At 42.4% G+C, this 14,905-nt stretch overlaps 2 protein-coding genes across 6 annotated transcripts in view; one reads left to right on the forward strand and one right to left on the reverse strand.

Annotated features, from left to right (window-relative positions):
• The first annotated feature begins 35 nt into the window (after positions 1-35).
• On the forward strand, positions 36-9,376 carry PSMC2 (proteasome 26S subunit, ATPase 2). Its single transcript, XM_086746034.1, has 12 exons — positions 36-205; positions 2,436-2,473; positions 3,699-3,780; positions 4,892-4,991; positions 5,322-5,453; positions 6,032-6,104; positions 6,249-6,344; positions 6,602-6,766; positions 7,316-7,403; positions 8,167-8,369; positions 8,911-9,007; positions 9,101-9,376. Exons 1-12 carry the CDS (start codon positions 136-138, stop codon positions 9,256-9,258), a joined length of 1,302 nt encoding a protein of 433 aa, XP_086602160.1. The 5' UTR covers positions 36-135; the 3' UTR covers positions 9,259-9,376.
• A 3,678-nt stretch (positions 9,377-13,054) lies between these two features.
• The window catches only part of SLC26A5 (solute carrier family 26 member 5), a 37,542-nt gene continuing 35,691 nt past the window's right edge, over positions 13,055-14,905 (reverse strand). For all 5 annotated transcript variants that reach the window (XM_086746036.1, XM_086746060.1, XM_086746052.1 and 2 more), the window contains one exon: positions 13,055-14,901. In XM_086746036.1, the coding sequence (XP_086602162.1) occupies positions 14,759-14,901 (143 nt within the window). In that variant the 3' untranslated portion in view covers positions 13,055-14,758. The remainder of the gene's footprint in view (positions 14,902-14,905) is intronic.

A 14,905-nucleotide genomic window follows, 5' to 3' on the forward strand; every position in this document is an offset into this window, starting at 1 on the left:
GCCGGTGGCGCGAGGTCGGCGGCGCGCCCGGCCCGGTGCACCCTCCTTTGGTGTCCCCCCGGCGCAGCCGGAAGCCCCGGCGGTGCTGCGTAACGCATCCGGGGCAGGGCGGGCCGCGGGACGGGGGCCGCCGCGATGCCGGACTACCTGGGCGCCGACCAGAGGAAGACCAAGGAGGAGGAGAAGGAGGATAAGCCCATCCGCGGTGAGAGGCGATGCGGACAGGGGCCCGGCCCTGCCGCCTCTCCCGGGCCCGCTGGGCGTTACCGCGGCAACGGGCGGTGAAACCGGCAGCCCCCTCCCCCCTCACCTCGGGTCGGGATCCCGGTGTTCACGGCGGGGAAGCTCCCCGAGCAAGGCCGTGGCCGGGTCCTGGGGCGGGGGCGGCGCTGCCGGCGGCCATTTTCGGTGCCGGGAGCGGCGGGGTTGAAGGAGCGCGGCTGGCGGAAAAAAAAAAAAAAAAAAATTAAAAAATCGCTGTAATGCGGTTTCTGGCGCTGCAGCGGTCGTCCCGGAGCCCGGGCTCGGCCAGTGCCGCCTTTGCGACCCTGACGGGAGGCGATCTGTGGGGCGGGGGTGTTAAACGTAAACATCGGTCTGCTCTTAAAAGATTCTGAGGGGAAACTGCGGAAAATCAGCTCCGCGAAGTCTGCTCCGGTTCCGGGCAAACGCGGGCAGCGCGGCAGGGGATTGACCAGGGGCCGGGTGACAGATACCGTTTGGGGGGAATAGGAGGGCTGCCAGCACACTGCGCTTCTCTTATTTATAAAAAGCTCCCAAAAAGTATAATATGCTCGTCGTAAGACAAAAGGCCTTTTGTGGTGTAATGGCTAGTTAAAAAATCAGCCAGTAAAACATGATAATTTATTTTTCTTCGTCAGTGGAGTCCTGAGGAGGTGGCTGTCAGACCCTGTGTGTTGCTGCTTTCATAAGTAACTCAGTGGAAACAGGAGGGAGTGAGGCAACAAATGTTTCTGGTGATGCCAGAGACAGTGCCATAAACATGATGCCATAGTGTGAAAATTGCCAGTTGCCCTTTATGTTTAAGTTTCATTTGCCTTTTTATTTTTAGTAGCTATTAAATAATGCATTTGGAAGCAAAAAAAATACTGTATGTAATCAGTGATGGACTTTGAACAGTTCCCGCTGGAGAAAGATTTTTAAATTAAAACAACATAGTGTTTAGTAGATATAAAAAGTCAATAATGCAGTATAAATAATCAAGAAAGAGATAAGGATCAACAACAACAAAAAAAATCCTCTCAGAATGCTGTATAATATATGCTGTACCCAGATCTTCAATACTGTGTGGTTTGGGCTCCCTCTGGCATGAAAAGATGCAAAGGAATTGGAAAAGAGCGAAAACTGAGGGCCAGGGATGCTTAAGGTGAAGACTATAATTGAGCCTGAAAAAGACATAGCTTTTGGGGGAACGGAGAGGGAATGTTAAAGGACTAGTGATATGAGGATAAATAGAGGGTGGCAGTAATACAGAGTTGTATTTTTCTTAGTTGACAGAGAGTTCACTGGAGCAATCCTGTGTGGCTCTGTGCAAAAGCTTATGCATTTAACAGCTGACACTGCTTGCTCTGATGTGGGAATCCTGAGGCTCAAGTACAATTTTTAGGTTTAGTTTAAGTCAAGTAACGGGAAGCACAATGCTTATTTAAACCAGGGGATTGCTTCCTGCATATTCTGCTGAAAGTTGCTGGAAGTTTACAAGGATTAAAATAACTGCTAGGAATACTCATGCAAGGCAAATTTTTTAAGGGCTATTAATAACAACGTGTGACCTGGGAGTGGGAGCTTGCTGTGTATTTGCCATGTTCGTAGACCTTCCTGTTGGAGAAGGGATGTTGGACCAGACTGTTTGTCTCCTCTGGTACAGCCATTCCTGTACTTTCCATTTTACCGTATTACAACTGAGCGTTGTATTACTTCCCGATTCCAGGCTGCTTTAGCAGTTTACGGTAGTGTTTTTGTTGCTGAGACCAGCTTAGATTTGGTTGCTGGTCCCTGCTCACACTGGGCAATTTGGAAGAGAGACGTCACTGGTGGAAAGTGGTGAGAGTTTTTCATTGATGTTTTCTTAAACACTAAGAAACAAAATTTCAAAACGATGAAGTTTTGATATCCACAGTTCTTTCTCTGTGCAGTCATAGGTCTGTAAGCTACTCTGAGTGAGGCAAAGTTTAAGTAGCTTGCTTGCTGCGAGCTCTGGGTGGTACAGATTTTTGGACTTAAGAGAGTAGCTGGAGATGCTGTTTTGTTTTTCTTGAATGTCTGATACTTTTTTGTTCCACTTTGGTTTAGTGAAAAAGTAGACACTCAAAAGAATCCTGTTAAAATACATGTTTTCATCTTTTAGAAGCAGAACTGATACTGCTGGTTTTGTTTCTAAAATTGGAAGCTCAGTCTTTCCTGTTTTGTTTCAGCTCTGGATGAAGGAGATATTGCCTTGCTGAAAACATACGTAAGTAGCATATGTGTACACACGTGTTAAAGAAAAAAAAGCAAGTCCTGTTAGGAGTTGAATGCAAGAGCAGAGGGATGTGTACTTAGTGAGTAGTTAGTAAATCTGCTTCTCCTAATGCTTTTCTCTCTTGTGAAAAATCTTTTCTCCCTTTCTGCCTTCCAATGTGAAAGCCCCAAACCCAACCCACAACCCTGAAAATAATCCAGTAGGCTTGTTAATGTGAAATAAAGGAACATTTTTTTTTTTCTGTTTTTGTTTTGTTTCTTGTAGCTGGTTGTCATGATTGTCTAACAGCTAGGGCTTTACTATGACTTTTTCCCTAACCAATTTTCTTGCTTTATAAAGAACAATAAGACCCCTTCTCCTATCAAATTTATTTTTTTTTAGCTATCATGTTAAAAACCTATTATTGAGGGATACACAGACCTTGTCAAAAAGAGTGCATTCTCAGGAGGCATTTTCCACTAACAATAAGGCTTAAAATGGAAATCTCCCCTCTCCACCAGAAAGTACAGTAGGTCTGTGAAAGAACTCTTGAAAAATGAAACTTGCAGCTTAGCATATATCTGGATTTGGTTACGTTTGCCACAGTCTGAATTTTGTTGACGCTGAGACTCCTTTATGAAGCGCTGAAGTATGGCTGGTGCCCACTGTGGCTTTTTTTTTGTTGCCAAGTGGATACAAAGGAGATCTTACAAAGGAAATCCAGATCTGCCTACATTAGGCAGGGCAAAATAGTGAAGCATTTTATCACGAGCAAGAATCTAGCTTCTGATCTGCCCCGTGATTTTTCTGCTATCTTCTGTGGATGATAGAAAGGTTGGGTAAAGGTAAGTAAAGCACTCATACAAATGATTTTCAGATAATGTATACAGAATTCCATCTATATATATTTTTACTAAGTCTTTTTTGAACTTTCAAAAAACAATAGTTTAAAAAATTAAGGCTGAACAGGTTTAAAAGGAAAAACAAATCCTTGAAGTTTACAAATATGAAAAATTTCCACTTGCGCAATTGGTCAGTTGTGCATAGCTGCACTCTATTTTTCTGAACAGAAATGTTTTTGCTGGAACTTAATACTGTCTCTCTTGGCTGTGATCAATAGTTGGCTGTTATACCAAGGCAGTCTATTGAACATCTTGACATTCAGCAGCTATTGGCATTTTTTTCCTAAACATAAAATAATTCGAGTTACGAAATCTCCGTGATATTTCTTTTCCAGGGCCAGAGCACATACTCAAGGCAGATCAAGCAAGTGGAAGATGATATTCAACAACTGCTTAAGAAAATCAATGAACTCACTGGTATCTCTCTTTTCTTAAGATAATTTTCAATAGAAGAGCCACGTATATCGAACCGAGTGTTCTAAGAAGCTGATTTTAAACAACTTCTGCATTGGTTTATTACTGTTATTTTTCTCAAAAGGCTACATTTCTTTATTTGGCAATGTGAGATTTTTGCTTTGTAAGTAATGATCTTTTTGATTGGGCAGGGGTAACCTGTACATATGATGATGTAATTTTGTAGTTCAACACATTTTTACTCAAAATTTTAATTTTTATATATTATATATATAAACAAATGCCCCTTTCTGTCACTAGATAATTTGTTGTGATTTGTGTCAAGCGGCATTTGAATAGTGAGTGAACTTCCATAGACTGCAAAACCCAAACGTGTTAAGTAATGGTACCGGTCCTTGTATAACAAAGAAGTGTGTATCAGAGCAGTTAGTGTTTAAAATCTGCTGGTGAGTTAATGGCAGTTACAATAAAAAATAATTTGTTCCCTGATTATTCTTTGTTTATTTCACTGATGTATGTTTGTTGCTGTGTTGCTAATCTGTAACGGCCCTCAGTTCTGCCAGGAAGACCACAATTTCTATTTTCCATTAAAATATTTCAAATAGTCTTTCAAATACATCATGGAGATGGCACTTTCGGTATCCATCTTTTGAAATATTTGTTAGGTTTTTAATCTTTGAATGTAATGGAATAGTATTATTTTTTGTCTTAGAGTAAAATAGAATTGTATTAGGTTTTTCATCTGTGTGAATCCCTTAGCTTCTGGTATCTCACACTAAAGCTTTCCCTCAATGAAAGCACTTGCAGGGTTTCACTCCTTATCTGAAACTTTTAGAATATGGTTATCTCTCTACCAGGCTTGGCCGTAATTGTTTAAAGATTGCAAATTGCGTTAGAAGTTGGCTACACTGGTGTTTGCACAGTCATGTTGGCCTCATTTCTTTAGGAAACTTGTTTTTAGGAAGTCCACCAAAGATCTGTGTGCATGTGTTTGGAGATTTCTCAAAAAACTTCCTGCAGGCTTATATCTGAAGTTTTTTTTTTTTTTGTGGGGGAAGGATTGCTGATGTACCAGTTAGGTGCTTCCTCCTCATCTTGTCTGTGTTGTACATAGGAATCAAGGAATCCGACACTGGGCTGGCTCCTCCTGCCCTTTGGGATCTGGCTGCAGATAAGCAAACTCTCCAAAGCGAGCAACCATTACAAGTTGCAAGGTGGGTGCGCTCTTCCTTTTTGCAGTGGAGCTGCGTAGTATTAAAAATGTGGTTTATAGCTTATGCGTAGACTTTTAAAAAATGCACATTATGCATATTGAAAGTGCTTTTTACCATTGTGTCAAAAAGGTACCGTGTTGTGCTTGATGATGTGTTACGTACTGGTATTTATTCCTGTAATTATTGTGTGATGCTGTAATAATAGAATCACAAGTACAGTAGCTGTTTCGGTGTATTTGGGAAATATGACTCTCTCATCTCAATGCTTATACAAATAGCAAGCCAGTTAGTTTGTCTGTGTTGTGGTGTTCGTTGTGTGTTCTGTATTAGGTGTACAAAGATCATCAATGCAGACTCTGAGGATCCCAAGTACATTATCAATGTCAAGCAATTTGCCAAATTCGTGGTGGATCTCAGTGACCAGGTGGCACCTACTGACATAGAGGAAGGCATGAGAGTTGGGTAAGCAAAAACTTCTGTGTTCTTTTTACTTTGACAGGTTAACCACTGTCATTTCATGTTTTTACAGTGGTTGAAACTATAACACTACAGTCTTTCTGTTGGAAGACAGTAATTCATGTGCAATCTTTTGATTTTGGTGTCATTCTGACGAGAACTGTGTGTCATGAACTGAAACCTTTCAGTTTGGGTCCCAGTAGTCCCAGGTTTTGGGGAGCCTGCGTAGCCTGCTTCCTTTTTGGCAGTCTGCACAGTTACACACAGAGTTGCTACAGGAAATGTTCGCTGAGGAGGTGAAGCCAGTTACTTTTAGAATCAATATTTTGCCAGTTTGCTCTGTGGGATATTTTGAAGTTTAGTTTTCAAAATATTTTGGAATTAATATTTTTGGAAACCGTAAACTTTTATGCAGAAGGAATTCCAGTTTCTAGCCCATCTGATTGTTAGCTTTCAGGGACGGACTGTCTTGATGCCAGAGAAAAGAACAGTTTAAGAGTTCAGCTTCTAATTTACAGAGTTGTTTCTGCGTGCTAGTATAATTAACCGGTGTTAAAATAATAGTCTTTGCGCTTTCTCACCAGGGTGGACAGAAACAAGTATCAAATCCATATCCCCTTGCCTCCAAAGATTGATCCCACCGTCACCATGATGCAAGTGAGAACTGCCTTTACTTATTATGACATTGCTTTGTCTTGTAATTTTGATAACTTTCATTGATTTTTGTTCTGGGCTCTTGAAAGCCTAGAGAGATAGGCAGCATCAGGCTGTTAACTGCTCGCTCACCTTTCTGTTGTGCAGGTAGAAGAAAAACCAGACGTCACTTACAGTGATGTTGGTGGTTGTAAAGAGCAGATTGAAAAGCTGAGAGAGGTGGTTGAAACCCCTCTGCTTCATGTAAGTAACCTCCAGATTGAAACTTTTCTTATTTTGAAAGTATTCTGGTCATCTGTTAGCATTTGAAAAAAAACAAGAAAAGATAATGTAGCTGAATGTGAACACCTAAGTGAAATGGGGTGGAGTTTTATCAAGTGAAAACCAGGCTAGCCTGGTGTATATTGCTCTTCATGTGTTATATTAATTTACATATAGTCTCTCGTGCACGTCGTCTTTAATTTGCACGTAACTGTGTCTTCTGTTTCCCACCATTACAGCCTGAAAGATTTGTCAACCTTGGAATTGAGCCTCCCAAAGGCGTACTTTTGTTTGGGCCACCTGGTACAGGCAAAACACTTTGTGCCCGTGCTGTTGCTAACAGGACTGATGCCTGCTTCATCAGAGTAATTGGCTCTGAATTGGTGCAGAAGTATGTGGGAGAGGTAAGAGCAAATCCTTGATGGAACGTGAAGCGATTTGCAGATTTCCAGTCGGGGTGGTGAGGGAGGGTGGACCGCGCACTGTGTGGGTATGAGGGATGGATGTACTTGCATGCTGGAGATACATGCCAGGGAGGAATTGTCAAACAAATCACTGCAGATCAGGCAATCAGTTATCAGACCTGAAGTGCGCTGTCACCGGTGAAATGGATTTTGCAGTGCAGAGTTTAATCTACAATTCAGGAGGACTCTAGTATTAGGATTCTGTTCCTAACTCTGTCAGTTATTTTTCACTTGACCCTGAGGTAAATGATTTAATCTGTACTTCTGAATTTAAGGCTAGTAGTTCGTCTCCCCTTTGTAAATTGCTTTAAGATTTGTGAATGTTCTGTTACATATATGTGTACAAATAAGAGTTTTATCATTGGAAACTTACAAGTGTTTGGAAGCATGAAAGGTTTAATTTTGATAGTTTTTCTTTAATGTGCCTTGAATCTTTAACAAAATCTTGATTTTTTTTTTTTTTTTTTTTTTTTTTTTTTTTTCTTTCAGGGAGCTCGGATGGTTCGTGAACTCTTTGAAATGGCCAGAACTAAAAAAGCTTGTCTTATATTCTTTGATGAAATTGATGCCATTGGAGGTATGCTTGTAGTATCTACAGCTCTAATCTCATACCAGAACTTTCAGGTTTTCTTTTCATGTTGTAATTATTTACCTGTATTGTCACATTTCAAGAAATGTGCTTGTTAATACTTACCTAGTAAAACCACTACCAGCATGTCCAATATCTGGGAAGCTATCAAGAAGTGGTTTATGTAGTTTGGACATATTTAGTACACATGGGAAATCATTATCGCAGGTTTGGAACACCCAGATTATTTAAACTTCAGTGAAGTACATCTCTGTATTGTGTTTGCAAAAGGTGCTGTTTACTTAAACCCCTTCATCTTGTGGACTATGTACTAAATCTTTATTACTGCCTGAAAATTAAATGGTTTTTTTTTTTATTACCCCAGAGGAAGTACTTAGGCCCTTTCAATGTAGAACAGTTTTTACACAGACAAGGCAGTGGGGGTGGTATTTTGGTTGACGGCAGGCGAAACAAACAAACTACATTTATAAATATTTCAGTAGTGTGGCCAGTTACTAGGCAGGGAGACAGGCCCTTTCAGACGATGGATGAAGATGCTGTGCTTATTAAAACTGACAAATAACATCGCTCTTTTTGAAATGTGTCATTTTCAAATACCATACTCGCATCTTTTTTAAAACTTGTCACAAATATTTGTATGTAATTTAAAATTATTTTTCCTGTTGCCTTTGGTGTAGCAGCTCTGATGCCTCCTCCATGCTCTGAAAGTCCCTCTCTTATTTTGTGAAATTTGTGTCTCTCCGCTCTCCAGGTGCTCGTTTTGATGATGGGGCTGGGGGTGACAATGAAGTGCAACGAACTATGCTGGAGCTGATCAACCAGTTGGATGGTTTTGACCCACGAGGCAACATCAAAGTGCTGATGGCTACAAACAGACCCGATACTCTGGATCCAGCCCTGATGAGGCCGGGCAGGTTGGACAGGAAGATAGAGTTTAGCTTGCCTGATCTTGAGGTGAGAATGCTTTCTTCCACAGCTGAGTATATTCTGATACCAGTGTTTTTTCAGTGAGGGCATTATTGTCTGGAAGCAGTTCACGACAATTAACAAAAGCAGCACTCCTTAATTTACGTGGAACTGCAGGGAAATTTGGGGGATTTAAGACGTGATAGAAAGGTTTTCCCCACACCACGCAGATTCCACTCATGACCGAGAAGCCGTGGTGCATAGCTACGTTCACTGTATATTCCTCACTCAACAGATAAAGAATCCTTTAACCAGTTCCATGATTTAGTTCTTAAGTTGGAATGTTTTGTTTGGCTCTTTTGAGAGAGATTTCTTGAGATATTGCTGCTGTTAAATCTCTTTAAGTTACTTTCTTAATTTAGTATCGTGGACACTCAAACATGCCAGTCCAGACATGGAAAACTATAGTTGGGCAGCAAGTGAAAGATTTGTTTTCCATCTGCCCTTGCTCTGGATGTGGACAGCTGCATGCTGAGAGGCATCACCTCTTTCATAGCATGAAGACTTAAAGCCTTCGCTCTTTTTTCAGGGGCGAACTCACATATTCAAGATACATGCTCGTTCGATGAGTGTTGAAAGAGACATAAGATTTGAGCTGTTGGCTCGACTGTGTCCTAATAGCACAGGTAAGCTGAATTTATTTCTTTTAAAACATTTTTGTGTATGCTTCATCTCCACTAGTGGTCAGTGTTGAATTCATTTATCCCTGTCTTTCAAAGGCGCTGAGATTCGCAGTGTCTGCACGGAGGCAGGCATGTTTGCTATCCGAGCACGTCGAAAAATCGCAACTGAGAAAGACTTCTTAGAAGCAGTGAACAAAGTCATTAAATCGTATGCAAAATTCAGTGCTACCCCTCGCTACATGACCTACAACTAATACCTTGGAATGTTTTTCCTGTTCCTGTTCTTAAACTTTCTGTGAAACAAAAATCCAAGTGTAGTAATTCAAGTCTTGTTCTTGGAATCTATAAATAAATAGAATATTCCAAACAGTAGGTGTGAGTTCATTATGATGTGTTCTACACTACTGGAGTAGTGCTGCTGTAGGAAGAAATCTCAGTGACAGGCTAATAAGACAGCCTAAACCAAGATACTTTCGAATCAGATACCTGGGTGTCGTAGTTCAGCCCCGATTGGGACCAGACTACGCAGTCTCTCTCTCACTCCCCCCACCCTCCAAGAGAATAGGGAGAGATAATATATGAAAAAACAGCCCAAGGTTTGAGATAAGGACAGGGAGAAAATCCTTAAAGTTACCGTCACGGGCAAAAAAGACTCAACTTGGGGAAAACTATTCATTTATTACTACAAACAGCAGGAGAATGAGACAGAGAACAAGATAACCTCCATCCACCCCTCCCTCTTCCCAAGCTTAACATTATCTCTACTACCTTCCCCCCTCGAGCAGCACAGCGGCGAAGAGGGAATGGGGGTTGTGGTCAGTTCATCACGCGATATTTTACGCTGCTGCTTCATGGTCGGGGGAAGAACTCCTCACATTCCTCCCCTGCTCCATTGTGGGGTCCCACCCACGGGCCACAGTCCTTCATGAAACTGCTCCGGCGTGGGTCATCTCTTCCACGGGGTGCAGTTTCTCCAGAACAGCTGTCCCAGCGGGCCCTCCACAGGCCACAGCTGCCTTCAGGCATCCACCTCCCCTAATATGGGGTCCTCCATGGGCTGCAGGGGGACAACCTGCTCCACCTGGTCATCACCACAGGCTGCAGGGGAATCTTGGCCAGGAGCCGCATTACTCCTCCCCCTCCTTGTGAACTGACCTTGGTGTCTGCAGCTGTTGCTCTCACAAGACAAGTTTGTCACAACAGGCTGGCAGACGCCTCTCAGAATCTTTTCACATCATCCATCTCATCTCTCCACTTCTTGCAGCCGGGCTGGGCTGAGTTGGGCCCAGTCGGCTGCCTGGTGAGAGAGGCCAGAGGGTGAGGCCTGCAAGGCCCATGAGGCCTGTGCCTCCCCCTCTGCGCCTCTGCCCCTGCTCAGCTTCTTCACATCTTCTCTCTTTTTTTTCCTGTTTTCCCCTTCTTAAATAAGTTATCACAGAGGCGTTGTCACGGGACATTCTGCTACCAATTGGCTCGGCCTTCGCCAGCAGCGGGTCCGCCCTAGGCCCGGCCGAGTCCACTGAACAAATGGGAGCGACTTCTAGCAGTTTCCTACAGAAGCTGCCACTTTAGGGCCCCCCTTACTAAACAAAAACCACAACACTGGGCCATCCAAAGTTTAGATCTCCAGTCACCCTTTACACCCCAAAACTTACCATCTCAGCTGTGGAGGCATTGGAAGATCCCCAAGTGACTGCAGTGTGTCTGGGTGTGCTCAGAAATTCTTGCATGATGCTCAGCACCAAGGTGTAGGTGTGTCCCAAGAAAATGCTCAGGAACTGCATGGGACGAGAGGAGAAGGCAGACATAGCCCAGCTCAGGTGCTGCGTGGTCTGAGTCACCGCCCAGCGTATGGAAGATGTGAAGGGCTGTGTTTTTCCCTCTGGGTGAACAGTCTGGTACCATCGTAACTTGTTTTTTTTCTTCAGTGGTTTTCTTCATCTATTTTGCAGAGATTCTTTGTTTCTTATAAAATAGTTTATTAAGAAGAAGGAAAAAGTAAGCGTGATAAGGGAAGATTCCTCTTTCCTGTTCTTGCTCTGGAAAATATTGAAGTTTGACATCAGTCTACTCATGAGCACTGTGATAGATAGTACTACTGTCTAAGATGGTACTGTGCACCAGGGATGACCCTGGTAGAGTCCTGATGCTCTGGTAGCGGAGCAGTAGCTGATAGTTGTTGGCAGCAGGCAGATTAAAGGGCTGATAGAGCTGGATGGTTTGGTCAATGGAAAGCAGCAGCCTTGCCTTTTCTTTTTTTCAAGTGTTGTATTAAAGTTGGAGGAGGGAAGAGCTTGAATAAATACTTGGAGGAAAAAAATGCTTTGTCTTGGAAGTAGGAGAAGTTTTATCAGGTCTCATTTCAATAAAACTGACATCAATTTATCAAGCTTAGATTGTGAAGCCACTTCCTTTATTATTATTATTATTCTTTTTTTTTTTTTTTTTTTTTGAAAGAGGAAGTGTGTACAAGAGGGAGCGTGTACATGGTACATGGACTTTGTTAGGATTTTGGCCAGTGTCAGTATCTTGATAAGCAATCATCTTGGGCAATCCTGTGGGTTTGTTTTTTTTTTTTTTCCCCCCCATACCTGCTTGAAAAACCAATCATCTCAACAGTTATGTGTTAAGAACATACTGGGGAGGGATGCAAGATGATTTTGCTAGTTGTTGCAAAATGATCAGAGGGCTGAAGCACCTCTCCTATGAGGACAGGCTGAGAGAGTTGGGGCTGTTCAGCCTGGAGAGGAGGCTCCGGGGAGGCCTTGTAGCGGCCTTCCGGTACCTAAAGGGGGCCAACAGGAAAGATGGGGAGAAACTTTTCAGCAGGGCCTGTTGTGACAGGACAAGGGGTAATGGCTTTAAACTAGAAGGGAGGAGGTAGATTCTGACTGGATATAAGGAAGATTTTTACACTGAGAGTGAGGGAACGCTGGAACAGGTTGCCCAGAGAAGTGGTAGATGCCCCATCCCTGGAAACGTGCAAGGCCAGGTTGGACGGGGCTCTGAGCAACCTGATCTGGTTGGAGATGTCCCTGCTCCTTGCAGGGGGCACCAGGCTGGGGAGGGGGTGGACTAAATGACCTTTAAAGGTCCCTTCTCTATTCTGTGATGCTATGATAAGTTTATTGGTGGGATAGAATTGGTTTTTTTTCATTTTGAGTCTGAGAGGGAAGTGGTTCAGAACACAGCACTGACAAAGTACCTCTCTGGTTACCAAGTGCAGCACTTGAAATGAAGTGTACCTTTTATTTAAGAAGGGTAAGTGAAGTATGTAAAAAGAGTTTGGATCTTACCACATATCCTGAATTATAATTGGTACTTTTGCAAAAAAAAAAAAAAAAGAGGAGGAGAGAAATATTATTCTGCTTATTAAGAGATATCTCACCATCAAACCAGACTTAGGCTAAGCCTTGACATTTGCTGTGATAGTGCTTCAGCAGTGGGTGGGTAGGGTCACTATCCTGTCATTGTAGACAACTGGAGAAGGGAAAGAGACGAGCCCTGTTATGAGTTTAAAGGATGTGGGTTTGTTTAATCTGGCACTGATAAGCCTAAGGTAGGATTTACATTTTTAGATAGCACTCTGTTAATCAGTACAGGGAAGAGTAAGTCAGTTTACTTCCCAGTAGATAACTTGGGCTGGGCAGCAGGAAGCAAAGCACGGGCAGCGACTAGTCAGAAGCTGCCAGATGTTATTTTACCGGGTGAGTTACCAGCAATGCTGGTAGTACCCAGGAGTGGGTTGCACAGTACTAGTGCTGCACAGGCTGGGATCTAGGACTTCCTTGGGCAAAGGTTTGAAGTCCAGTGTTTCAGCAGCTCCTCAGGAAGTGCAGCTGGTGCAGCACTGATTGCATGACTGTGAGGCCTGGCATGGAGTGGGGTTCATGCAGGTGGGGGAGCCAGGAGGGCAAGGAGCAGGGAGAAGCTGTGTGGAGAGGGTCACCCTTCCCTGCCACCCCATTAGCAACAGACACTGCCATCCAGGCACCTTGGCTTGTCCCACATACAGAATCTTACCAAGACGAAGTGGAAAACTTAGATAAGTCATGATCACCACTTTATTTTAGAAACTGACAGGATTTGGACGTGAACTGAAGAGACTACATAATTAAAAACTGAAGCTGCGACAAGCTGAAAGTAGAAAAATATACTATCTGTAGATATAAAGGCTTGTTAAACTAGTTAACATTATAAAATGTACCAAAAGTTGTTTAAATAAAAATGCACATTGTGTTAACATGCGCTCAAGTCATCCTTTGAACTCCAGCTAAGCAGTAATTTCTGATGCAGAAAGCTTCCTATCCCTATTGGCAGGGGAGCCTGAGGAGGGAAGCCATCTTCCTTGACTGCCCCCGGTTCTTGGAAACTTGATTTACCTGAAGCAAGCCCTAATCACAGCAGAGCTTGAACCAATACTTCTATTTTGCGTTCTGCATTCAGAAGAGAGGAAGTCATTTGAATTCTCTTATGCACAGGACCTTTGATTTGAAGGTGCTAAATGAAATGTCACTGACACTCCACTTCCCCTGTGCTGTCAAAATAACTTAAGGAGAAACACTTTTAGGTTCCTACCTCTGCTCAGATTCAGTGACTGTTGTTACGGAAACACATGCATTGAAGATTTCTTTCTTTTTGCTTGAACTACATTTCCATGTGTTTCACCTCACACCTGGTTAAGCAGTACCACAGTGGTCAGGTTCTGATGCCAACACACAAAAAACCCCATCCTACTGTTTCTTTTAAAAAGCCCAAACACACAACATTTTGCAGTTCTATTGAAATCTGTTTCTCAAAGCACTTAAAAGCTGAGGCAGAAGCAGCACTGCAGGTAGAAAATTATCTCAAACAACAGAGAAGTAAGTCTCTTTTTTTTTGGGGGGGGGAGGAGGAGCCACTGAGACTTGTCTACATTTTTATTTCACTTTAAGGGATTGCATATAGGGCATCAGTTCTTAATTTAATAGTTCTTAATCTAATTTTAATAGGCTTCACTCCTGCCTTAAACCAGTTTTGTCTTCAAACGTTGAAGTTAAACCAATTTGAGCTTAAAATCAACTGTATGCTTTTCTAGAAAGCATAACTAGGTTTTGGCAGTGAAAGTAACATATTGATAATGTAATAACTAAACAATGAGTTTCTAATTTGAAGTTCACTTAGAGTGAAAATGTTCAGGCAATGAAGAGTTGAGTATAGTTCAGACAGGTTAGACATTAAAAAAAAAAAAAAAAACTGTACCATGCAGGTTTAGAAGGAGCAGCAGCTAAATGCCACCAGTGTGAATTCATTAATCCAGCTGGCAGATTAATATAAATTATAATAATATGTTGTATGCAGATGTTGACATCAGGCTTTAAAAGTCATGTAAGAAAGTTCTTTAAAGACACTGGTACAGTGCATTGCACTTGCAGAACAGTTATTTCCTGCAAGATCCCACCTTGTAGTGAGTTAAAGTGCCCATTTTCTCAACAGGAATGGGAATGTCACCTTGTCTATCAGGTTCTGCTTGCAGCAGAATACTTGCATAATTTTGTGCTTGTACGTTGTTGAAGGCTATACCCTGATTAAAGGAAAAAGTTCAAGAGCACTAAGGCTTCCAATTCCTTATCCACTCTTCCTACAGAAAATAAGCACCACCCTATACCCGTAGATACAAATAGCCTTAGGCTCTCTTTAGACTGTGCAAATTAAACATTCAGAGAGAGTCTCCATCAGCATAAATCTGGCTTCCATTCTGCTCGATGCCGCTCTTCAGAGGTTAAAGTCAGTCTGTGAAGCAGACACATCTTTCATTCGGCAAGCAAGGACAGCATCGTGAATACTGTGAAACAGCAACTCTCTTGTTACAGTGGTATCAAAAAAATTCAGTCTTGTCAGCTCATTCATAACAGGGCCTAC

This window comes from Chlamydotis macqueenii, chromosome 1 (assembly GCF_036417535.1).
Source record: "Chlamydotis macqueenii isolate bChlMac1 chromosome 1, bChlMac1.mat, whole genome shotgun sequence".
NCBI lineage: Eukaryota > Metazoa > Chordata > Aves > Otidiformes > Otididae > Chlamydotis > Chlamydotis macqueenii.